Raw genomic sequence first — 27,206 nt, 5'->3', positions numbered from 1 at the left:
TTTCTGTGATTTCTTATTTCAGCTCATGAAACATGGGACCAACACTTTACATGTTGCGTTTATATTTTGTTCAGTATAAATATTAGAGACCGACTACGATCACTGAAATGCACAAACAGATGAAAGATGAAAGAACTCAGGAAAAGAAATCAGGATTGGAACTCCTTTCCCTTTGTATCTAGTAAATAAACTTCAAGCCCATTACAAAACGGTTCCGCCCAAAAAACCCTGACCCAGCAATTTAGTGCAAAAAGGTATAGAAATCTATTCCTCCATCCCTGAATAGCTTTGCACCTCAGTGAACACATGAGGGAAAAGGAAAAGAGTAAGGGAGGGAAACTAACGTGAGAGAGAGAGAGAGAGAGAGAGAGAGAGACAGAGAGAGAGAGAGAGAGAGAGAGAGAGAGAGGGGGGGGGAATGGAAGACACAAGCTGGGTTCAATTTAGAGTCTTCCCACAGGAGGTGGAGTGACCTGTATGTGCTACAATAGAGGTCATGCAATTTTGAGCGGGCACCCCTGTCTTCAGAGGAGACCGAGGACCCCTGCCTTGATGTGCACATCCATAAGAAGAACCCAAAAGGTCTCTGTAGCATGAACCTTACTGGTGGGTTGCTATTGCAAACAGACTCACCACACCACTGCTACAAAATGTACACTTCACAGTAAGTTACAGCACTGGCAATTACTAAAGCTATCAAGACATAGAGCAAGGTACTACGAGGCCAGTCGACCTGAGGCCTACTTTTGTTCTGCACATACTTCATGTTCTTTTCACAAGAATATGGATTTGGGATTGAAATGTGCTCAAACTCCAAAATAGCGATGTGGTGTATGTTTACGCCTTTATCTCCATTACCTACACAAAGCTAACGACTGGAATCCCTAGCCTAGGTTAAAGAACATGGATCGCGACAGGATGGAGATGGTATTTCCCCCATCATCTCTCCTCAGCCACTTAAAGCACTAGTCCAGACTCCACCTGAGACAAAGCCCTGAGCACCGGGCCCATTCATATTCACAACACACACCGGACACCTGTTCATGGTGTAGAAAAAACATTAATAAGGTATCTCCGTTTGAAAAAATAAAACAAATAAACAAACAAACAAACATGACCTTTAATTTCCACTGATTGCCCCAGAGAAGCTAATGAACATTTCCGTAAACATTTGCGGATTCGGAGGGAGTCATTTTAATTAGGCTACATTCCGTAGAGGAAGGATGAGGCCGGGCAAGGAGCTGAAATGAAGATAAACATTTAATCAGACGCAGCCTTGAGTTCGACGAGGTGAATTCTCTAAGCACTGACGTCCATAAACATTGACAGGCCCTGGAAAAAGATCCCATTTGTTTGTGTAGCAACAACGACCAAAAATGTATTAAAAGGAGAGTTAAGGGAGTCAAACACCTGGCTATTTGATGAGGGCAGGCCCAATCAGCCTAATCAGAATGATCCTGTTCCATAGGAGAAAGCCTTAATCCAGCCACTGTTGTAATGAGGTCAGGATATTCCGAGGGGGATTCACCAGCCTCAGCAGTAAGCAGCAGCACTAGAGAAGCTGCAAGCCACAGTAAAAGGGTTCTGGGAAGAACACAAACCTTACAGAGTTGAACATCCAGGGCTACAGGGAGGACATCATGTAAATGAACCTCATTTAGCTTTCAGCAAGATATTTAAAAATTGCATATTCATTAATGATACAGTATACAGTACATGCTTCATTTGGGTAGAATGGAACGACAAGACATTGGTAGCTAGCTTGTTTAGAAAGGAGAGACGCTCTGAGCTCAACTGCCTTTGTAGTCCTTTCATATTGTGTTCAATAAACACTTAAAAGGTAATCATTACCGTTACAAAAGAACAGAGGAAAGATGAAAACTGTATCTGATTGAAGCAATCTCCTGCAGCTCTCTGAAAGATTGTGCCGTGTATTCTCAAATAATAACAGTTGGGAGTTGGAGCAAACAAAAGCAGAAGAAAGGGTTAACAGACATGACGTTCCAGCCAGAGATAAGGTTCCGAATGATTACATCACGGTATCCAATTGTCCTTATTATTATTGCTGCCTATCTCCTATTGTCAGTGAACAACTCCCGAGGATACCTCCCTTCCTCAGCCATATGCATTTCATTACTCGTTAGCTGATTTTGTCCAGCACTGTGTCGTTAATGTAGCTGCCTTCCTAGCCCTCTCTCCCTGTTGGTCTGATTCACCCACTGCCCAGCACTGTGTCGTTAATGTAGCTGCCTTCCTAGCCCTCTCTCCCTGTTGGTCTGATTCACCCACTGCCCAGCAGTGTGTCCACTGAGTGTGTCCAGTCTCCAGTGAGACTGGCTGGGTGCTGTCCTGAGCGGAGGCATATTGCATGCAAGCACCATGCCGTGCCACTGCCAGCATTGGATTATTACTGACAACAGGGGTATTAAATGTGCAGCAGGCCGAAGGAGGCCTGAGCTGATGCTGTCTTGTCTCTCTAGGTTCAGCACCAGTTCAGCGGCAGCAGGCAGCAGCAGCACTCCCACTCTAAAGCTGAGGCTGTGGGGGAGGTTTTTCTCACAGTGCAGTACTCAGAGTGCTGCTGCTGCGGCGCTGTATAGTGTTCATTAAAGACTGAGGGTGTCACACCAGCTAAGGTCCCAGGTCCCCTTCGACTGTGGACTAGTGCTTCTGCTATTCAAGACGCGGTGACTGAGGATCAGACTCCCCTCAATATGGTGTTTCTGGTTGCTACATGTTTTTTGAATGCCATGATCCAGAATTTATGCCTTGAATTTATATTGCTTGGTGGGTATTTGATCAACTATTTTGGAGACAATTCAACTTAATTCTGTCTGATTCGCGCCTGTCTGAGTGGACTGATCCATTCTGGAGGCCATGGGGATGGCACAGCCTATCACTCTAAGACATGTGCTACTGAAATTGTATGGTTATATTATGTAAGAACAATGGTGTAAGAACAATTTATAACCAATGCCCTTTCTCCCTTGATGGATATTGGTAGCTGTCCGCAGTTGCGAAACACATCAGTGCGCTGTTGAATTGGCGCCTTTTCCTAGACCATGTAGCTATGTGCATAATAGCAAAGTTAACCAGCATATTGGTGTTGCTGTCACGACTTCCGCCGAGGTCGGTCCCTCTCCTTGTACGAGCGGCGTTCGGCAGTCGACGTCACCGGTCTTCTAGCCATCGCTGATCCATCTTTCATTTTCCATTGGTTTTGTCTTTATTTTCTACACACCTGGTTTTCATTATTGTCATTTCATTTCATTATCCTGTTGGTCATGTGCATGTGATGCATACATGTGTCATGTAAAGAGAGCAAGGGTTGAGGGAATAGGGAATGTTATTCCTAAATAAATTAAGGATTTCGGCGACATCATTTTTCAGTCAGAAATGGCTGTAATTATGTTGCAGCTTCAGCAACACGTGCAGTGCGATACACACTGATGATGTTCTGTGGTGGTCGCTGCAGCAGGGAGGAGAGAGCGACAACAGATGCTAGTCATACAGTCACTCGCTGTCTTTTGTTTTTAACACAGCACAGCAAGTCTGAGCTGGGCCCGGCACACTCAAATAAATTGTGGTCGGACTTCCTCTAGTAATTTGTGTGTCTTAATTATTTCATCAAAGAGTACACTTAAAGCAACATACAAGAAATAAAACACTATGTGCATATAGTGGATTTAATTAAAACACATAGAATGTGTCTATATATGGAAAAATACATGTAATAAAATTTGGCCCAATCGATTGGTTGATAGAAAAACGACTCTTGTTTTTTTTTAGTCGGAGACAGCCCTAGAATGAATGCAGTTAAAGTATTAGAACCTGAAGAACAAAGAATACAGCATCAAGACACTATCAAGATCCCCCCCACAGTTCCCCAATAGCTGTCCCTCAAACATTCGAGACCCTCCCACAGCCTCCCCTCTGCGAAAAAAAAATTACAATTAATTCCATTACCCACCCCCAAGAACCCCCCAATGCACCAACAACCAAGAGAATGAACTAAAGAGAAAAAAGGAGAAGACAGAAGAAAACAGCAGACAACAATGCAAATAAATAAATAATAATAATACATTTAAAACAAAGGACATCAAGGACAACTGAAATCATAACATCAATGCCTACTTTATATGTTTGTGTGCATGTCTGGCACTATTACATGTATGTGTGTGTTCTTGTATGTGTTTATTTGAATGAGAGTGTTTGTATATGCATGTGTACAAACACCTGCACGGCATCAGCCTCAGGCAAACCGGCATTAGTTGTAAAAACACTGCCACTTAGTGTCATTCAAATGTACTTTTATTATGTTTTATTTTGACCCCCTTTATCTTTTGACCATCATTCTCTCTCTCACACACAGCAACTCCACTCCCACTTGTCTCCAATTCCACATCCCAACCCTCAGCTTCCCTTAGCCCATCCCATCTATCTCTGCTGGCCACCCACTTAGTGTTTCTACGCAACACATATCTTTCAACTATGCTATGATGTTTAACGTACAATTTCAATCTACCTAATCAAATAGAATCTACAGATTGCGTATTGAAGATAAATACTTTTACTAAGAATATTAGTATATTAGTAATTGACTGACCCGGTCTCTCCAGATCTCCTAACAATACTATTTCTAGGGTCAATTTTAGATCAATGCTATGCATTTTCAGCCATTCCTGAACCTGAGACCAGAAACAGGCTACCTGAGGGCAATACCAAAATAAATGGCCTATTGATTCTGTATCCTCACAACAAAATCTGCAGAGCTTCGATGATTTTATGCCCCAAATATTCAACATTTTGTTGATGGCAAGAATTCTATATAATAATTTTAGCTGAAAAGCATGAAGTCTTGAATCTTGCGTTGTGTAATATATCAACTCATACACCCTGTACCATGGAATCGGTACATCAAAAATCTCTTCCCAACTATTTTGCAATCTGTATGGCACAGTTGGCAACATCCTGGTCCTCAAATGAAACTGGCATACTTTCCTATTTATGCTATTTTTATTCCTCCGCCAGTTTTGATCCTTTATATTGGGCAGACAGACCAGTTCCCTACCTCCTCCTACTGCCACCCACCTCCTCCATTTTCGGGGCAATGCTGTAATCAATTGGTTGTACTGTTGGATTGAGCAGACCTACCCGTACAATTCTGATAACTCCATGAAGGACATAACTCAACCATTACAATTTACAATAGAATTTAAGAACAAAATACCCTTTTCAAACATCTTTCCCATAAATACAGGTATTTTATCAACCAGCACATTTGAGTTCAGCCATAATATTTGTTGTAATATTTGTTCTATCTTTCCAGGGGGATGAAATTGTAGCCAGCTCTGCAATTGCTTGTTTGAAAAAGACAGATACTTTGAAAAAAGTATCATTTTCAATTAATCGAAAATGCGACATGGCAATCTGTACAAAGGCAACATTTTTAAACAATGGGTGAGCTTTTCTTATTAATCTACTTGAGAACCATTTAGGATTCAAATAAAACTTTAGAATGAGTGAAGCTTTTAGAGAGATGTTTAGTGCTTTTATATTTAATAATCTCAATCCACCCAATTCATATTCATTATATAGATAGGCATGTTTTATTTTGTCTGGTTTAGCGTCCCAGATAAAGCGAAATATTTTTTGCTCATATGATTTGAAAAACGAATCATCAGGAGTAGGCAGCGCCATAATTAAGTGACTAAACTGAGATATGACTAAGGAGTTCATTTTTCCATAAATGGACATAAATAAATTTACCTCTCCATGATTGCAGGATCTTGTCTATTTTTACAAGTTTTCTATTGAAATTCATTGTGGAGAGCTTATTTATATCTGTTGTGATATGAATACAGAGTATGTCTAATTCACCATCAGCCGATTTTATAGGTAAGCTGCAGGGTAATGTAAAAGTTGTATTTTTTAAGGATCCAATACGTAATATTGTACACCTATCATAATGAGGTTTTAGTCCAGAGAGCACAGAAAAGTTATCTAGATCTTTAATGAGACGTTGCAGGGATCTAGCTAACAGACTTAACATAAAACTTGAGTCATCGGCATACATGGACACCTTTGTTTTTAAGCCTTGGATTTATAATCCTCTAATGTTGTTATTGGATCTGATTTTAATAGCTAGCATTTCGATGGCCATAACGAATAGATATGGTGACAGCGGACACCCTTGTTTAACTCCTCTTGACAATTCAAAACTCTCTGAGAAATAGCCGTTATTTACTATTTTACACCTGGGGTTGCTATACAATATTTTTACCCATTTTATAAGAGAATTACCGAAATTGAAAAAAATCCAGGCATTTATAAATAAAATCCAGACTTACTTTATCAAATGCCTTTTCAAAATCCGCTATAAATACCATTCCTGGCTTCTTATATGTTTCATGATGTTCTATTATTTCTAGTAGTTGTCGTATATTATCTCCAATGTATCGTCCAGGTAAAAAAAACTGTCTGATCAGGATGAACAATACCTGGTAAAAACCCTTTTAATTCTGAGTGCTATGCATTTTGCTAGTATTTTTGCATCACAACATTGAAGTGTAAGGGGCCTCCAGTTTTTTAGATAGACTGGGTCTTTATATTTGCCATCTGGGTTTTGTTTAAATAATAGAGAAATTAGACCTTCCTGCTGAGTACCTGACAGACTACCATTTTGAAAGGAGTAGTTAAAACAATCTAACAATGGAGCTTTTAGTATATCAAAAAATACTTGATATACCTCTACCGGTATGACATCAAGCCCTGGGGTTTTTCCAGACTGAAAGGATTTAATAGCCTCAAAAAGTTCTTCCTCTGTAATTTGGCATTCACACTGATCTTTCTGTACATTTGTTAATCTTCCATTTTTTTGATTATTTGGAAAGAATTCCTTACCGTAATCTTCATTCAGTGGGAGAGGATGAGACGGAAAAGAGAACATCTGCCTAAAATAATTTGCTTCCCCTTTTAAAATATTATTCGGAGAATCATAGATGACTCCGTCTTCAGTAACGAGTAACGAGCAAATTATTTTTGTTAGCGTTCCTGTATTGGAGAATCAGGAAGAATTTTGTGCATTTTTCTCCATATTCCATCCAGTTTTTTTAATAGATTACATTACATCATTCTTGAATAAGTTCCTCAAGTTCGTCCTCTAACGTATTTTGTATCTCTGTAGTGTTGTTTTTTATTGCTATCTACCTGTACTATTATTTTATGGATTTCCATAGTTAATCTTGTTTCTTTAGCCAGAAACTACTTTTTTATTATTGATGAATATTGAATTGAATGACTCCTGAAGATACATTTAAAGGTATCCCAAACAATAAGGGGATTTGCTGAACCTATATTATACTGGAAAATTCTTGTTATAAATTATTTTGTCTTAGTTAAAAATAAGTTGTCCTCCAGTAAACTTTGATTCCATTTCCAATATCCCCGTCCATGTGGAAAATGTATAAGAGTTATGTGAATGCCAATTAGATGATGATCCGATCGCATTCTGTCTCCTATTAAAACTTTTTTAACCTTTGACGCAAGAGAGAAAGAGACAAGAAAGAAGTCAAGATGACTAGCTTGATTAACTCTCCTTCATGTATATCTCACTAGGTCTGGGTTTTTTAGTCTCCAAATATCCACTATTTCTAATGTGTCCATAATATTTGTGATTTCCTTAAGGGCACGGTGATGACAGTCTGTAGAGTGATTACCTTCACGGTCCATTTAGGTACTTAACACTGTGTTGTAGTGTCCTACCATAATGATTAGATAATTTGTTGCCTGTAAGTTCAATAAATTGGTATAAATGTTTTCAAAGAAGTGTGGATCATGCTGATTTGGAAAATATAGATTCATGAGCCAAATCTCTTTTTCTTCCACTTTCATATTCAAAAGGATCCACCTAGCTTGCGAATCATTCCTGATTCCATCATTATTTGCACATTCAGATCAACATTTTTGTTAATTAATATCATCACACCCTTTGAGTTCCTTTATCCATGACAGAAAATGATTTCACCACCCCATTCCTTTTTCCACGCAACTTCATCTAAGGATGTAGAGTAGTTTCCTGTAAACAGTATATGTTATATTCCTTTTCTTTTAGCCATGTAAAGACTGATCTTCTTTTTTGATAATCTGCCAAATCATTACATTTATAACTAGCTATATTTATTTCACCCCTTACCATAACTAGATACTATTCTCAGGCTAAATTGACCATAATTAGTACTTGTAAAGTTACTGCCATCAGAGGTATTATGAAGGTCAAAACTAGAGCTTTCAAATGTCTCATATTAAGAATTCAAGAAATAGGTTCTAGCAATATTTTTTCTATTCCCTTGCCTGTTTGCCTGTGAACCAATGCCACATATGTTAGAAAATTGAGACAAATGATGTGTGTAACAAATATGAGTAGGTTGATGTGTATGATATTGGATATGATATAGTGAGAGTGTGTACGATGTCTGTATAAGAATAAGACTGTAATGTGTGATGTCCAAATAAATAATAACTCTGGCAATTTGCTTGTTTGACTGTCTATGTGTGTAACGTAATGCGTATAGCCTTAATATTCATCATTGTAATCCATATCGTATCACCATCATAGTTGCATCATAATTACCTTTAACATAATTGAAAAACACATCCGAGCATTTCCATAGCAATTGACGTTTCACCTGATCATGAGAGACCTTGCATTACACTAGAGACGTCCTCACTACAGTACAAATGTATTCCATACAATATTTTATTATTCCCCAATGCCCCTATTTTGATATCTTCAAGTTGCTTGTTGTAAACATATATAAATATGTAGATAAATACATAAAAAGAAACACAAACAATAAACACATTCAACGGTTCACAAATTGTACAAATCTAATACTTCCCTCCATGAGAAAACACAGATTTCTGGCATGCACTCCTTGTCATTTCTTTAAAAACATCCCTCCCTTTCTTTCTGCTATGGTTGTGTCAACTAAATTGTCAAGCATGCCCCATATTTCCTCTTAATCTCACTTTGACAATTTAGAAGCTGAGAGCAGCGTGCCTGCCTATCAGCAGCTCTGAGAGAGGCTGAGGCTGCGTCAGAGTTACTGACGCCAGCCCCCTTCCCTTCCTCCGCCCGCTTCCTTCCCTTCCTCTGCCAGCCCCCTTCCCTTCCCTAGCCAGCCCCCTTCCCTTCCTCCGCCAGCCCCTTCCCTTCCTCCGCCAGCCCCCTTCCCTTCCTCTGCCAGCCCCCTTCCCTTCCTCCGCCTGCTTCCTTCCCTTCCTCTGCCAGCCCCCTTCCCTTCCTCCGCCCGCTTCCTTCCCTTCCTCTGCCAGCCCCCTTCCCTTCCTCTGCCAGCCCCCTTCCCTTCCTCTGCCAGCCCCCTTCCCTTCCTCTGCCAGCCCCCTTCCCTTCCTCCGCCAGCCCCCTTCCCTTCCTCCGCCAGCCCCCTTCCCTTCCTCTGCCAGCCCCTTCCCTTCCTCCGCCCGCTTCCTTCCCTTGCATTTTGATCAGATTGGTTTATCTAATTTTCCAGTAAATGCTTGAAATGTATTCATGCACACCTTCTCCCCATAAACGTACACAGGGGAATAGGGAGAATGAGATAGAAATTAATAGCTCGGCATTAGCTCTCTTCACACCCTCGTTCCTCCATTCCGATACACATTTGGGGCAGGAGGAGCGAATCTCTTCCACCTATGGAGGGATGACTAACACTTATTCAGCAACAAGGGAGAAACCAAGACCTTTCCAACCTATAGACCCTATAAGGGATGTGGCCTTTACACAATACAGAATGGTGAGAAAGGCATATTTTCTTGAGGTGCTATCTAACCAGATATTTTTGTATTCAAAGAGAAGTGAAATGCCCTTCCGTGGGCAGTATGACAATAGCTACACACTTTATGATCATTTTAGGTTTTAGGAAAGCATTTAGTTTGAGAGCAGTTGTATTGAATCGTGCATTCAAGCTAAAGTGGTCATCAAATGCACTCTCTATACCCCCAAAATATTGAAAGTTTAATCAGAGGGGGAGAAAAACAACAAGGTGGCATTAGGCATGCTGAACCAGCGCCAGGAATATGCAGAGAATTGATGAGGTGTCACTTTCACTAAGAGTCACACAATCGCTGCCGACAAGAGACTCTGTAATCCCCTGCCTGCCTGCCTGCCTGCCTGCCTGCCTGTCTGTCTGTCTGTCTGTCTGTCTGTCTGTCTGTCTGTCCTGCCTGCCTGCCTGCCTGCCTGCCTGCCTGCCTGCCTGCCTGCCTGTCTGTCTGTCTGTCTGTCTGTCTGTCTGTCTGTCTGTCTGCCTGCCTGCCTGCCTGCCTGTCTGTCTGTCTGTCTGTCTGTCTGTCTGTCTGTCTGTCTGTCTGTCTGCCTGCCTGCCTGCCACCAACGAGCCACAGCAAAGAGAGAGACCCTGGTTCACTTCGCATGGTGCTCATGAAAGGGAAACGCCCTTGATTTTAGGGAAGGTTACATCGGTCTCCTTCTCTGTCCTCAACCCTGGAAAGTATTGCTCCACAGCACTAACGCACATCGTGCAACATAATTAGGATTGATGCTTTTTGGTTGTGCTATTGGAAAAACTTGACAGGAGGTACCTTACCTATGACGTTAATCCTAAACCCACATGGCAATATATGTAAAAACATTTCAAATAAATAATACCAGTGACAAAACTTGGTCTGCCTTTTAATAACATGTCTGTTGTTTGTGTTGTTAGTAATAAATGACATGACAACAGCTGTAGCCAACAACAAGTGCTTACATTTATGAAATCAATTTCAAAATACATTAATGAATTTAAACTGCTAGCAGAACACTACAGGTCGGACAGGAGAAACAACAGCAGACTCAATTAGAAAACATGAAGGTGGATTATTTGACATTTCGTATGGAAAAGAGAGGCAGACTGAGAGAAAGATAGACTGAGATGTCTAATGCAGCGATGTAAAAGTGTGTGTTTATGTGTCGGACTTTGCAGCACTGTAAGAATTAGGCTACTCCAAAAGGCTGATGGGTTAAAACACATCAGATAGATTGCTGTGCAAATCATCTAAACAACAAACACAATAGAAGTAAGGACTTTTGTCTTGTGGTACGGATAACATGAATAATCTCCCGTCATGTTTGTGCTGACGCTTCCACTTGTTTTTCACTCAATTAATTAGAAAACCAATGATGACAGTATTTCTGGCCCAAATTTGTAATCAAAAGTACGGGTGGCTGGGTTTTGCACATCGCTTTAATTTCCTCTCATTAGTAGTGGCAGTGACTTTGATCAAATCTTCATGCATCTAATTAGATTGATTCACTCATTAACAACTAATTATATCAAAATCGAGATCAATATTTGAAATTAAAGCCATGGGATCATTGAACTAAATTGACCTGCACCCAGAGGAAAAGTGGTGACAGAATTCAGACAAAACTTGACGCTTGAATGTCATACCAAAAACTGCTTCCTTCTCTCTCTGTCTCTATCTTGGTACTGTCATGAATTCCTTATACAGCATATTCAAGCACAAATACTTGTCACTACATCACTTCACTGTTGAAGGATCAAAATGCCTTAGTATTTCATAAAAACACCTTTAAGAGAGGATGGATTATGATTTGTAACTCCAGAGGTTTGGCAGGGCCTGAGTTGATGTGAGAGTGACAGGTAAGGTATGAAAGGGGGGCTGAGACCAATCACTGTGCTCCATTATACAATTAAAACAGTGCTGCTTTTCTTTGCCTGGGCTCCTCTGATGATTCCATTGCCTGTCGGTTAATGTGCTGAAACCACCACGTTTGCTTCATTGGGATCAATTGTATTATAAATGCAGCAATGCCTTCACTGGCAGCAGCTTATGAATTTCCTGAGAGAAACTTTTGTAATTGCAATCATTCAAAATCCATCCAGCATTAGGCAGCAAGCTAAATAATGTTTAGTTCCAATCTCCCTGACAGTCTCCACGTACGTAGACTAGAGAGAGAACCCATACCCCAAAAAGAGATTGAACATGAACGACAAATAAAATGTGAACATCAAGCAAGACACTGTCTCACTTCCATTAAATGATAAAGTAGCTGTACTGAAACGAAAAGAACTCATTTAAATGGCTGGCCTATAGGTCAAGGACAGCCGGAGCAAATGGCTTCTGGGATTTCTTTTCACACGGGCAATACAAATAAAAACATTTTGCACTTTCATTTTCTGTGACAGAAAGCTAAACAAGTTGTGTTATCTTTCCTTATTGGTGTGATACAGTATATGAAATGTGAAACACCTCTAGGCTTATGCAACCTATGCTAAATACTTGTTTATGTTAACATTATGAGTTCTACATAATGCTGGATGAATACAACCTCACTGAATAAGAACCCAGGTGTGATTGACAGTTACATTTATGGTTGAGGCCAAACAGGCATTCCTTTAAGAATGGGTAACGTAAAAATAAACATAAGCTAAGCGATAAGACACATCAATGATCTAGCTCTTATTCCACAGATACATAGGTGAAAATAGACTGTTGCAAGTTCTTATGTGGGTAGGCTTAGTGCTTTATTCAGCCAGTGAGCATCATCAAGGTCGCACTATACTTAAAGGGATACTTTGGGATTGAAGGGCAACGAGGCCCTTTATCTTCTTCCCCAGAGTCAGATGAACTCGTGGATACCATTTTTATGTCTCTGCATCCAGTATGAAGGAAGTTGGAGGTATTTTGGGAGCCAATGCTAACTAGCGTTAGTGCAATGACTGGAAGTCTATGGTATCTATTAGCATGCTAGCAGTTACCATAAACTTCCAGTCATTGTGCTAACAGTAGTTAGCAATTATGCTAGCGCTAGTTAGCAACTTCCTTCAAACTGCAAGCAGAGACCTAAAAATGGTATCCACGAGTTCATCTGACTCTGGGGAAGTAGACAGTAAAGCTCTTCACTGCCAAAATCCCAGAGTATCCCTTTAAGGAGCTCAATGACACTGTTCTCACAATACAGATGAAACCTCCAATTAAGATCGGCCCAGAACGTCATGCTCTCCAATTTCCTTTATACAGCAGCTAAACACAACATGAGCCTATTCCTATTTTACAGTGGTTTTCATCATGTACATGATGAAAATCACCATCTTAACTGTTCAATAGATGGTGTACATGCTCAATTCTGTATCATACATTCTTCCTCCTTGTCTTACTGTTGGCAGATAGACAACAGTCCCAAACAAAAACAGGAAAGGGGAAACTAGGTGACAGGAACAAATTACATTGCAAACTAATTCTGTCAGCTGCAAAAACATGTGTTGATGTTGGAACCTAAATAAATGGAATCATGTGATTCTACACAGAAGACAATCAAGATACTTTTAGATAATATGTACTTTGCCAGTATGAATAAAATACTTATAAATTCGATTTAATGCACAAAAATCTGAAGTTAAGTTTAAGTAAAATAATACCTATAGCCCTGAAGAATATGGCTGATTTTGTGTCTGAAGTGGTTTTACATTGTCACGGAGGACATCAGAAACATTTGCAATGATGACCACAGAGTGGCGAGGAGAAGAAGGGGCCATACCTCATTGGTGTTCCATCTGTGTCTCTCCTTTGGCAGCGACGAGCATTTTGGTAGACATTCAAGCAGCTTTTTGGGCAGGTATATTTTCAAATGTCCATGTTCATCTGCAAAGAGAGAAAGAGATAAGTCACATTACAGTGCATGCTTGCTCCTTTCTCCTTTTGGGTTTCTTGATTTTTTTGTTAGACCTGAGGAATCAGAACTGTGTCATAGATGGGGCAGCTTTTAGTATAAATAATGTAGTTAAAAAAAACTGTAGAATATACTATAGTAATTAATGTGTTGTTTTTGCGGATAGAAGTATACTGTAGTATTTACTGTAGTGTTTTTGCAGACTGTACTATACTGTAGTATTTACTGTAGTTCTTTGAGGACTGTAGTATACTGTATTATTTACAGTAGTGTTTTGGAAATTGCACTATACAGTAGTACTTACTGTAGTGTTTTTGCAGACATTACTGTAGTATTTACTATAGTGTTTTTGTTTTATTATCTTTGACATAGAAGTGGAGGCTTTCTCCTTCAGAAAACCAAATGGAGAAATACTAAAAGAGCTGATTTTCCATAACCTTTACGTAGGTAGGACTGGGTTCTGAACAGCCAGCTTCTGCTCTTTTTGATAACCTGTAGGGAACACAATATATAGTCTCTACTTGGCATGTAGGTTTCTCAGTTGTGGGGGAGGGGCATGGGCAGGGTATGTGCAAATGAAATACTGTAGTATTTACTATAGCTAAAAAAAAAGTGTTGTGTTTTTGGGGACTGTAGTGTTTTTGCAGACATTACTGTAGTATTTACTACAATATTCTACAGTATAATACAACATTCTATACTAAGTACTACACGTGATAGAGGGATACTACAGTGTGTAGTGTAGTATTCTACAGTAGCTTATGCTACAGTTTACTATAGAATTCTATAGTAAGTACTGTATTATTCTATAGTAAACTGTAGTATTTTTCATGTGAGCACTCTCCACTGTTTCAGTGATTCAAACTGCAAGCTGAAGTGGGACCACATCCTCTCACACAAGCTCAAATGCCAGTGGATGATACAAAAAGGAAATAGGCCAACAAGTTGTTGAGTAGGGAAATGAAAGCTGTGTTGTATCTTCCCCTCTTCTCCCAGTTTCAAAGGGCTTGGCAGCCCAGTCAAATCAATGTCGTTCTGAAGCAATGATACTGTCTGTAGCCTTATCTGTGAATCAGCTTTAATTACACACTTGTTATTATCTGTCGATTATATCCATCTCCTAAAGTTGTCCACTAACTTTATTTTTACATAAATGTTTCCATATTCACAAAGAGAACCATGGGGCCTAATGCACAAAATGTAAAAGCCCAATCATAATACCATAATTCAGTGAATTATTGAAAGAGAGTAGGCCTAACCTAGTCAATAGAAAGCCCATTGCTTTACATGGTTACACGTCATGTTACATTTCACAATCATTTCATAAAGATTATGTAGCAAATTCAGTGCAGAGTAGACATGCTTAGATACAATCATGCATTAGGACCATGCTGTTTAAGGTCCTATTGCTCATTCAAGTTGCACTGCCTCCTCATTCCTGCTATTCAAATATGCAGATGGCATTTCATCCAAGACTTAAGTGGGTGCAAATTCTATTTGTCTGGAGACCAAATTTACTGTGAATTTATAATTATGAACAAAACTAATATAGTCTTTGGGATGAATATTACAAGGAAATTAAAATAATATTTTTTTGTAAGCATAAACACACAGCTTTTAGAAAGCCTATGCATCCATAGCTTTTGCAATTTACATACCAAATGAGCATATCTCATTCCCAGCCAACAGCTTATCATTAAGGGTGGGTTTAAAGACAGAGAGAAGCTACTGGCTGCCAATCATAATGACATGACATCATAGTAGCAGGTGGCCTTTCAAAGAATGGAAGCAATGCTACTGTACGAAGAAAACAACCCACTAACCTTGGCTACTATGTAAATCAAGTTTTCTGGATAATTATTTGTTAGGAGAGAAGTTCACACTGAATAATAATGTGTTTACATAACAAAACAAAAATGATCAATTATAGACAGTGTTATGTTTTGTAGGCCTACATTATGGCTATGGGCCTAAACAATAATATTCCTGCTCAGTTTTACATCTTCCGACTAAAGTCACCCATCAAGGCACATCTGCTGAACAAATTGTACTGTTTCCTGATACATTTGTTGTGAAGATTCAGACTGAATAATACTATTTCCAATTACCATTACATTTGTTGATATGTGAAAGAAATGTTGATCTTCTTATCCAGTTGTAAGGTATTTTTAGTAGAATGATAATAATAGAACCTTATAATAGAACTTCATAATGGAACCTTATAATAAAACCTTATAATAGAACTGTATAATAGCACATTATAATAGAACTGTATAATAGAACCTTATAATAGAACTTCATAATATAACCTTATAATAGAACTGTATAATATAACCTTATAATAGAACTGTATAATAGAACCTTATATTAGAACTTCATAATAGAACCTTATAATAGAACTGTATAATAGAACCTTATAATATAACTGTATAATAGAACTGTATAATAGAACCTTATAATAGAACTGTATAATAGAACCTTAATAGAACTGTATAATATAACCTTATAGTATAACTGTATAATAGAACCTTATAATATAACCTTATAATAGAACAGTTTAATAGAACCTTATAATATAACCTTATAATATAATTGTATAATAGAACCTTATAATAGAACCTTATAATAGAACTGTATAATAGAACCTTATAATAGAACTCTATAATAGCACCTTATAATATAACCTTATAATAGAACCGTATAATGGAACCTTATAATATAACTGTATAATAGAACCTTATAATAGAACTGTATAATATAACCTTATAATAGAACCTTATAATAGAACCTTATAATAGAACCTTATAATAGAATTGTATAATAGAACCTTATAATAGAACCTTATAATAGAACTCTATAATAGAACCTTATAATAGAACTCTATAATAGCACCTTATAATATAACCTTATAATAGAACCGTATAATAGAACCTTATAATATAACTGTATAATATAACCTTATAATAGAACCTTATAATAGAACCTTATAATATAATTGTATAATAGAACCTTATAATAGAACTGTATAATAGCACATTATAATAGAACTGTATAATATAACCTTATAATAGAACTGTATAATAGAACCTTATAATAGAACCGTATAATAGAACTGTATAATAGAACCTTATAATAGAACTGTATAATAGAACCTTATAATAGAACAGTATAATAGAAATGTATAATATAACCTTATAATAGAACATTATAATAGAACCGTATAATAGAACTGCATAATATATCCTTTAATAGAACCTTTCTGATTTGGTATTACAATTTAAGCAACCACACTTGCTTTAGAGTTGGGGTGGATATCAGTGTGAGGTATACATCATCTTTAGTACCAGGGGAATACCATCTTTCTCAGATTGTCATCCTCCTACTAAAGTCACTGGTGACACATCAAGGCATATCTGCTGAAAAAATTCCATAGTTTCCAGCAATGCTGGTGAGGCCATGCACAGAGAGCCCATGGCAAATACTTTGATTTTAAGTACAGAACCTCCATTCCAGTCGTGTACTAGGCCTATGTCAAGAGACCTATTGAAAGGGAACAGAATTTATAGCCTAGGCCGAGTAGGCCCTAGCTTGTACAATGCCATTATTCATTCAGATGGTACAAACAAACTGCTGTTCCAGCCACCTGATCAGGGAGGAAGAGAAACATCAGAGCCGTGTTTAGTGTTGCTCCCACTGGGAACCGGTAGTAGAGATGGATTTGTAGATCTGTAGCCGTTTGCTGCATCCAACTGTACCTGGAAATTCTGCGTGTGTAAACTCTTTTTATATGAGATGAATAGGTATCTGTAATCATTCGTTTCGCCCAATTACCAAACCCGTACAGCATCTGCTTGTAGGTTCCACCAAAGTGGTGTTATTGTTGTCATCAGAGGTAAACAGGATGGAGCTGAATGATCAGAGACGTATCAGGCAGGGAAATGAGAGGGAAAACGGGACATGGGCAAATTAGGGAAACAACTAAATAGGTAATAAGGGAAAGAATCACACAAAACAAAAAGAGAAGCACATAATGAAAAGAAAAAAGAAAAAAAACTATCACCTTATAATGAAATGTTTTCTTTTTCTTTTAAGGACTAGACCAATTAGCTATTGTTGGACTAATTGCATTTTCTACATTTTTTCTAACTGTGGATTGGCTTTCAGCATGTGTCACACACTCTGCCTGCGGAATGTTTATCTGTTGTTTGTTTTCTAATGAGAAGCCATGAGTCCACAGTCCACTGAGTCCTGGCTCAAACATTAAAGGTGATGCTTAAAGGCAGACCAGACCACTCAGATTGAACCAGTTGTGTCCAGGGGAAGCCAACTCTCACCTCCCTCTCTATAGTACAAACAGAGCAGAGTTCTCCGACTGCCTGCTCTTGAAATCAATCCTCAACAGAGCAGCAGCAGGCCCACTCGCCAGCCAGCCTATCCCACCATGGAGCTCTGCCAATGATCAATGCTAACCTATGACATACCCTCAGATGACATCATCGAGGGGAGAGACTCCGTCAGAGAGACTCAATAATTATTGTATTCAATGTCACTACAATTTCATTTTAGAAATCAAGAATATGTACTGCACTACTGAATTCAACATCAAGCCATTGATAAAACTTCCTTAAAACCTGGTCATAAAATGTTTTGGATAATGTCTCAAAAAGCTCTCTGAGTGGTGTAATGGGAATTTCCAGGTGAACAAAAAGGAAAGTAGCCGTTGACAACATCAATAACAAATCTACCCCGGTTTATTATTTTATGCACAGAACTCGGTGATATACTGCAGGAGGTAACTGTAAACTCGCCACCTGTTTGCAAAACTACATGGAGATATGATATCAGAGCATGACAATGTTATATTTCATCGAGGGGTTATCGAGGGGGAATGCTGGAAAGATTTTTCAGATTCTTCACAATGACACACTGTTGTCATTCAAAATGGATGTTTAAAAAAACAGACTTTGTTGACTTTCTGTGTAATGAAAATAAAATGTGTCTCCTTGCCTACGTAACAGACATATTTGGGAAACTGAATGAACTGAACACAAGCATGCAGAGGAAATACAAAAACATTCTACAGATGTGTGACCAAATCAGTGGATTCAGTGGAAAGAAGTCTTATTGGAGAGTCTTTCAAAAGCTAATCATGCCCCCTTCACTAGGCTGTGCATGTTTCTAACAGAAAACAGCATCAGTAAGTATCACATATGAGTGATGACTGTTCACCTCCGACGCTTGGAAGAAAAAAAACGAGCTCCGACTGGGAAAAATCGCTTTGAAAGGGTCATCCGACCTGAAGATCACTGACGTCATGATTTGACCTCGTATTTTTCAGTTTCCTGGTAACCTTCACCAGCTCATATCTGTTTGAAGCTGGATTCAGTGCTCTCGTCTGCATTAAAACCAAATATCAATCCAGGTTGGATGTGACAGCAGAGATGAGGTGCGCGCTGTTGACCACATCCCCTGACTTTGAGAAGCTCTGACTCGACATGCATCAAACACATCCATCTCATTAGTGGTGGTGAGATAAGATACATTATGTTAGACTAATTTCCAATTGACTGTCATTAGCCCCACATTAAAAGTATGTGATGGTGAGTTGAGAAGACAATCAGAAATAGTGTTAGAATGTTTTTCAATTGACTACCAGAGCCCCAAGTAAAAAAGTCAACATTGGATGTTAATTACATCATTTTTCACATGGTTGAAGTCGCGAGAATTTTCAGATATCAAAATGGGGTCGTGGGCCAAAAATGTTGTAGAACCCCAGCTCTAAACTGAATAGGAACTTTATTCACCTTACATTTCCCAATTACAAGTGGTCTTATAGTTCAAGACCAAAATGTTTAAGACATTGGATCTATGTTTCAGATTTTAAATGGTTGTCTGTCTAAGCCCTGTATACCAGATTTGTTCAGTCAGAGTTCATTTAACTACCTCTTAACTTAAGCACCTTAGGAGGGTGTTCTCCACCTAACGTTCACCTCCTGTTATGAGGCTATAGGCTGTATCTCTCTTTGGAGAACAGACAACGAACCACAGAACTTGTTTCAAATGCTAAACTGAAGCATCTTTTCTCCCGTTTATTAGGCCCACATGGTCATTTTGTTCACGTTATTCCAGCGATCCTCAGATGTTCTCCAGCAGGCTTTTCTATAGCCACGGTGGAGGAGAAGGGGCTCCTTCGGAAGTGATACTTCAGAGTTTTGCACACAAATAAAAGGTTTGTCAACTGTGCCAGTGAGACGAAGGGAATCAACATAATGTAGATGTGGTAGAGAGCCTCAGCCTGCTTCCACATGGGAATAGGTTGGATGCCAGACACACAACACAAACCTTTGGCAAAACTCTGAAAGTCACTGATTCATCTACAGCTGAAACACAGGTTATAGCGGAGACAAATTGTATTTGTGAATGTTCATACAGAAAAGGAAAACCAAATCATAAAATGAATAAAATAGGGTGCTCTAATTGGGTAAACAGTAATATCTATATGATACATGAAAACACACTGGGGATTTTTCAATTAATAATTGAAACGATGTGACTGTTTAAAAAGAAAACGTCTTACAGGCCTTACCACTTTATAAAACTTGTCATTTTAAATTTCTCATCTACTGTAAGGATAACTGGGCCTAAATGTTCATCAGATTCAGTTATAATGAAATACTCAATCGACATGTTCTTCCCCTCCATTTGAACATTGAAAAGGGACATCCTGGGAAATCTGGGATTTCTGTGCTTCTAATTCAATTAATCAGACTAGCTAAATGAAGGCTTTGCATTTAGATATAACAGGTTTGTATAAAGGTTTGTTTTGCGTGTCTGGCATCCAACCTATTCCCATGTGGAAGCAGGCTCTCCATCACATCTACAACACGTTGATTCCCCTTCATTTCACCGGAACAGTTGACAAACCTTTTATTAGTGTGCAAAACTCTGTTTGAACTATCACTTTCAAAGACTATCTTAAATAAAACCTTCTGTGTTATCCCCCCCTTAAAAAAAGAAACAACACGCACCTGGCGTTTCCTACTGGCACTGACTTAGCTGATAACTTCTTTAAGAGAGGAGAAACGTATTTACTATGCCTGTGATATGTGGTTGTCTCACCTAGCTATCTTTAGATGAATGCACTGACTGTAAGTCACTCTGGATAAGAGTGTCTGCTAAATGACTAAATGTAATCAGGTGATACATAATAATCTCTTAAAGCCACAGTCTAAAAGGCAGTTCTCTAGGTTCTCTACTCTTTTCTATTTTTACCAATGACCTGCCACTGGCCTTAAACAAAGCATGTGTGTCCATGGCATGTATGCTGATGATTCAACCACATACACATCAGCAACCACAGCCAATGAAGTCACTGAAACCCTTAACAAAGAGTTGCTGTCTGTTTTGGAATGGGTGGCCAGTAATAAACTGGTCCTGAACATCTCTAAAACTTAGAGCTTTGTATTTGGTACAAATCATTCCCTCAGTTCTAGACCTCGGCTGAATCTGGTAATGAATGGTGTGGCTGTTGAACAAGTTGAGGAGACTAAATCACCTGGTGTTATCTTAGATTGTAAACTGTCATGGACAAAACATAGAGATTCAATGGTTGTAAAAATTGGGGAGAGGTCTGTCCGTAATAAAGAGACACTCTGCTTTTTTGACACCACACTCCACAAAGCAAGTCCTACAGGCTCTAGTTTGATTGTATTTGGATTATTGTCCAGTCACATGGTCAATTGCTGCAAAGAAATACCTAATTAAGCTGCAGCTGGCCGGGAACATAGCGGTACGTTTTGCTCTTCATTGTAATCAGAGGGATAATATTAATACTATGCATGCCAGTCTCTCTTGGCTGAGAGTTGAGGAGAGACTGACTGCGTCAAACACTTACCCCACCAAACATACCACCAGGGGTCTTTTCACAGTCCCCTGGTCCAGAACAAATTCAAGGAGACGTACAGTATTATACTGAGCCATGAGTGTATGGAACTCCCTTCCATCTCATATAGCGTAAGTGAACAGCAAACCTGGTTTCAAAAAAAACAAATAAAGCAACACCTCACGGCACAACGCCTCTCCCTCATGTGACCTACTTGTTGTGTGTATGTAGGCTCCCGAGTGGCCCAGCGGTCTAAGGCACTATATCTCAGTGCTAGAGGCGTCACTACTGACCCTGGTTCAATCCTGGGCTGTATCACAACCGGCCATGATCAGGAGTCTCATAGGGTGGCTCACAATTAGCCCAGCGTCGTCTGGGTTAGGGGAGGGTTTGTCTGGGGTAGGCTGTCATTGTAAAATAAGAGTTTGTTCTTAAATTAAATTAAATTAAATTACTTGCTTAGTTATATAAAGGTTAAATGATGTGTAACTGATAGATGCACACACACTACATGTTAATGTATGTCAATTGTAAAGTATTTGTATGTAAATTGTAAAGTCTGTAATGTATTTTTCGTTTTGTGTCGGACCCCAGGAAAACCTGCTGTCGCCATTGGCGTCAGCTAATGCGGATCCTAATAAATCAAGTCAAATCAAAAATGCAGCACCATTGGGTAGGCAGCATAGGCTTCTATAGGCCTAATCACTTCTATAGGCCTAATCACTTCTATAGGCCTAATCACTTATATAGGCCTAATCACTTCTATAGGCCTAATCACTTCTATAGGCCTATTCACTTCTATAGGCCTAATCACTTCTATAGGCCTAATCACTTATATAGGCCTATTCACTTCTATAGGCCTAATCACTTCTATAGGCATATTCACTTCTATAGGCCTAATCACTTCTATAGGCCTATTCACTTCTATAGGCCTAATCACTTCTATAGGCCTATTCACTTCATTAGGCCTAATCACTTCTATGGGCCTGATCACTTCTATAGGCCTAATCACTTCATTGGGCCTAATCACTTCATTAGGCCTAATCACTTCTATAGGCCTAATCACTTCATTAGGCCTAATCACTTCTATAGGCCTAATAACTTCATTAGGCCTAATCACTTCTATAGGCCTAATCACTTCATTAGGCCTAATCACTTCTATAGGCCTAATCACTTCTATAGGCCTAATCACTTCATTGGGCCTAATCACTTCATTAGGCCTAATCACTTCTATAGGCCTAATCACTTCTATAGGCCTAATCACTTCTATAGGCCTAATCACTTCTATAGGCCTAATCACTTCATTAGGCCTAATCACTTCATTAGGCCTAATCACTTCATTAGGCCTAATCACTTCTATAGACCTAATCACTTCTATAGGCCTAATCACTTCTATAGGCCTAATCACTTCATTAGGCCTAATCACTTCTATAGGCCTAATCACTTCTATAGGCCTAATCACTTCTATAGGCCTAATCACTTCATTAGGCCTAATCACTTCATTAGGCCTAATCACTTCTATAGGCCTAATCACTTCTATAGGCCTAATCAAATTCCTCATAGCCAACATGGGCAACACATTTTCAAGGCTATGATGTAAGATCTATCAGAATGCATAGTTTACAACAAACAGAACTCACAAGTTGGAGCAACAACTGAAAATATAACTAAGTGTCTAAGATCTAAGATGACCCTCAGATGGCTTTCTAAGCCAAAATGATGAGTAAGGCGCTTATCTTTCAACATACCTGCCAGTCTGTAATGACTGAGGATTTTAGTCGCTAATACTCTCAGATTAAGGAATGCTCATGTACCAACAAATAAGCCTACTGAGTTAATTGTGTGCAAGATTACATAAATAGGGTAGCCATCAATAAACACCCATTGGGTAAAAATATGGAACATTTTTGATTTCACCACCTTTCATAACTGCATCATTATGAGAAACAATGGTCTTGTTTTGCAAATCAGATCAATGTTGGTCAGATGTTATGCCGGTGTGATTATTATTACCTATCCCTTCTGGCTGAAGAAAGAACAACAAACAATTGGTTGTACAACACTAAGGTGTAACAAATGCTGAAACAAGAGCTTGTTAATCAGAAGGCGCTGAGCTGGGCTGAGCAAGGCTTGGCTGGGCTGGGCTGAGCAAGGCTTGGCTTGGCTGTGCTGGGCTGAGCAAGGCTTGGCTGGGCTGGGCTGAGCAAGGCTTGGCTGGGCTGGGCTGGGCTGAGCAAGGCTTGGCTGGGCTGGGCTGAGCAAGGCTTGGCTTGGCTGTGCTGGGCTGAGCAAGGCTTGGCTGGGCTGGGCTGAGCAAGGCTTGGCTGGGCTGGGCTGGGCTGAGCAAGGCTTGGCTGGGCTGGGCTGAGCAAGGCTTGGCTGGGCTGGGCTGAGCAAGGCTTGGCTTGGCTGTGCTGGGCTGAGCAAGGCTTGGCTGGGCTGGGCTGAGCAAGGCTTGGCTGGGCTGGGCTGAGCAAGGCTTGGCTGGGCTGGGCTGGGCTGGGCTGAGCAAGGCTTGGCTGGGCTGGGCTGAGCAAGGCTTGGCTGGGCTGGGCTGGGCTGGGCTGAGCAAGGCTTGGCTGGGCTGGGCTGAGCAAGGCTTGGCTGGGCTGGGCTGGGCTGAGCAAGGCTTGGCTGGGCTGGGCTGGGCTGGGCTGAGCAAGGCTTGGCTGGGCTGGGCTGAGCAAGGCTTGGCTGGGCTGGGCTGGGCTGAGCAAGGCTTGGCTGGGCTGGGCTGAGCAAGGCTTGGCTGGGCTGGGGAGCAGCCAATTACTGCCCTGGTGTTGACGAAGGAAGGGAGAAAGTCTCTAAAGGGTGTTGTCCAAGATAAAATGTACCTAGGGCCTACCCACCTACCACCCATCTCATCAGCTGCTTAGACCAGGAAGAGGTAGGGCTGGGAATTGCCAGGGACCTCACGATACAATATTATCACGATACAATATTATCACCATACAATATTATCACCATACAATATGTATTAAAATTCTCACAACTTTTTAGGTATTGCAATTCAATATTGCGATTTTGTTGCGATTTGATGTTCCAAACATATTGCTCACTATATGTCTGCTGCAGAGAGACTAGAGAGAGTCATGAGAAAGCATCAGGGAAATAAATATGCTGAAAATATGTTGGCTAACTATTTAAAAAGAAGATGGAGAACAAGCCATAGGATGAAAAAACACCGCGTTTTGGCGCAGGTACAGCCAACTAGCGCTAGCCAATGCTGTTCAATAGCAAAAAATATGATCATTTTTAGGCCTTACAAGTACAATATCAATACAATATGGGCCCAAAATAATATTGCGATATGCAGCTGTATCTATTTTCTCCCCATCACTAGGAAGAGGCCTATAAAACCACGTTTACTGCCCGCTACAGGGCTTGTTTTTGAGGAGTACCACTGACCAACACTGTAGGCTATTTCTATTCCTTGGTTGTAGGGACTGCAGAGGGTAAAGCATGTCTGGTCATCAGTTACAACACCCTCAGTCAAACGGACCACAAAAATATATTTCTCTGTGCTGATCTTTGGATTATCACTGATCCTGCCTGTGAAGCAGCGAACAGTAGGGGAATTGAAGGGTATCTGTCATGCTAGCTTGCTCCGGCTCCACCCTGGAGACCAGAGCGTGGGTCATAAGGCTGGAAAGGCTGACAAAAACAAATCTTTAATCAATACCCTGGCCCTCAATGCAAACCCCTCTCTCCTCCGTCTCTGTCTCAGTGTGTTCCGTGAGTGACAGTGTTTCCTTTTCATCTGTGCCCAGTGCTGCTCATATTGTTAGGAAATAGTGAGCTAGTGTTACGGTACTTTGGCTAATTCAGCAAACCATTGTTGGCTGCGCATAGTGTCTAGGCTATGTAGTAAAACACTCATGAAGATCTACAGGTTCAACACTTTTAGGGCTTATTTCTAAAGAACTAGGCTGAAATGCAAAACACTCCGCAACAGGCCAGTATTCACTTTGCAATGTTGGCCTCGTCTTGGAAGCCTCTGTCTTTAGTGACAGGTGAACAACACTCTACCACAAACATGTATAAACAGTCCTCTATATATATATAACAGAAAAATAACTCCAATCAGAGAAACAAAGAAAATGTTAAACAACAGTAAATTACCATATTTAAGGCATTAAGCAGCCATGCATGAAAGGAAATCAAGCACACATCCATGCTGTTCTATAACATGCAATTCTACCATGCATTATTCTGCACTCAGTACTACATCAGGGCCCATTCAAGCATCTGAAACCAATGGCACAGTAAAGACATCACACACACAACCAACAGAATAGTTGGCTATACAATTAGAGTGTCTGGTATATTTACAGGGTCATTGTTAACCGATCCATATGAATTACAGAACCAGATAGAGGGATCACATCAGTGAATAGCGTGACAAAGTGGACTCAACACTTTTCTAACCCAGACTACCATCTCTGCGCAGACAGAGACACATCCCTCAAGAGCTTCAATCATGTGGCGCAAAACAGCCCTAATCCTCAAGGCGCACTAAAGGCCCACTGTCTGTCCGTCCACAAACACTGTCCCCTCCTCAGCAGCTGGCGCCACACTAAAAACACTTATTAGGATAGAAATAAAAACACTGTGATTGAATCAAAACCTGAGCAAGAAGGCATTTGTCAGCCAAGATGCGGTGGCCGGTTACTAACATGCTGTCAATCAAAAGCAATCAATCTGGGTGAGCTGTTGTGAGGCATATGGGAGGAGGGAGGAGGGGAGGGGGAGGTACAAGGGGTTAACCTTTGTTATGTGTTGTTGCCATTAAACAAACCATTTCTGATGACAAATAACGCACTTGAGTTCCACCTCCAGAATGAGCTAATCGTGACACTCAGCATATGATTGGCATCAAAAAGGTCATTTTAAATGTCCATCTTGACTGCCATGTTGCATGGGTCATAACTAGACTCTTCTTCACTCAGTTCAACTTTATAATATGATGCCAATATCCAGACCTCTACCCAAACTAAAAAAATATTTAAGATCTCACTGATTTTTGCATCTGGCTTAACAAGGCTTTGATTGCACTGGACCTCTACTTGATTAGCACAATCTTTTCAAATATTAATGATCAGAGAGGCAGAGTATTCCCCACACTTCTGAAAAGTCAACACAATGCTTGATTAGGCCACTGCTAGGGGGGAAACTTGAGCCTGGGGTTTACTACTACAGAAAGCAAATTAAAGTAGCTGCGTCATGTTTCCCTGGCAGTAATAATAAGGGCAACTTTCTTACGGTCTGGTGACTCTTGATGGGGGGAAAAGAGGGGGAGCTTTTTGGGCAACCAATTATCGTAATTAGTCTATATTATTTATATAACAGTGTTAGTCTACTTAGAGTAAAAAAATAAGCAACCTGGCTACTTACTCTAGTAAGACTTGAGTACTACAGTGTTGCTTAATGTATAGATTCATAAGTGAGGAGGCTAAGCTAGGCTAGGTCAAAGAGCTGCAAAAAATATTCAATGGGAAGTTCAACAAACGTGCACTCGGACGGTTAACTGCCTGCAACAAACTGAAAAGGTCTCTTTTCAAACTTTGTGTGCTCCAACCCTCACCACGCACACACATCCATGAACATCCCATCTCAAGG

General features: G+C 39.9%; 1 protein-coding gene and 1 non-coding gene across 2 annotated transcripts in view; both read right to left on the bottom strand.

Moving 5' to 3' along the window:
- Positions 1–27,206, bottom strand: part of LOC115119279 (calmodulin-binding transcription activator 1-like) — a 727,371-nt gene that overhangs the window by 690,829 nt on the left and 9,336 nt on the right. Inside the window, exon 3 of the mRNA XM_065020792.1 lies at positions 13,571–13,674. Coding sequence (XP_064876864.1) covers positions 13,571–13,674 — 104 coding nt within the window. The remainder of the gene's footprint in view (positions 1–13,570; positions 13,675–27,206) is intronic.
- Positions 14,079–14,133, bottom strand: LOC115132884 (U7 small nuclear RNA). The gene has a single exon (XR_003864140.1). It is a non-coding gene; the product is annotated as a U7 small nuclear RNA (small nuclear RNA).

Source organism: Oncorhynchus nerka, linkage group LG7, assembly GCF_034236695.1.
Source record: "Oncorhynchus nerka isolate Pitt River linkage group LG7, Oner_Uvic_2.0, whole genome shotgun sequence".
Classification (NCBI taxonomy): Eukaryota; Metazoa; Chordata; class Actinopteri; order Salmoniformes; family Salmonidae; genus Oncorhynchus; species Oncorhynchus nerka.
The sequence above is the reverse complement of the archived record's forward strand: the minus strand, read 5'-3'. Positions and strand labels throughout refer to the sequence as shown.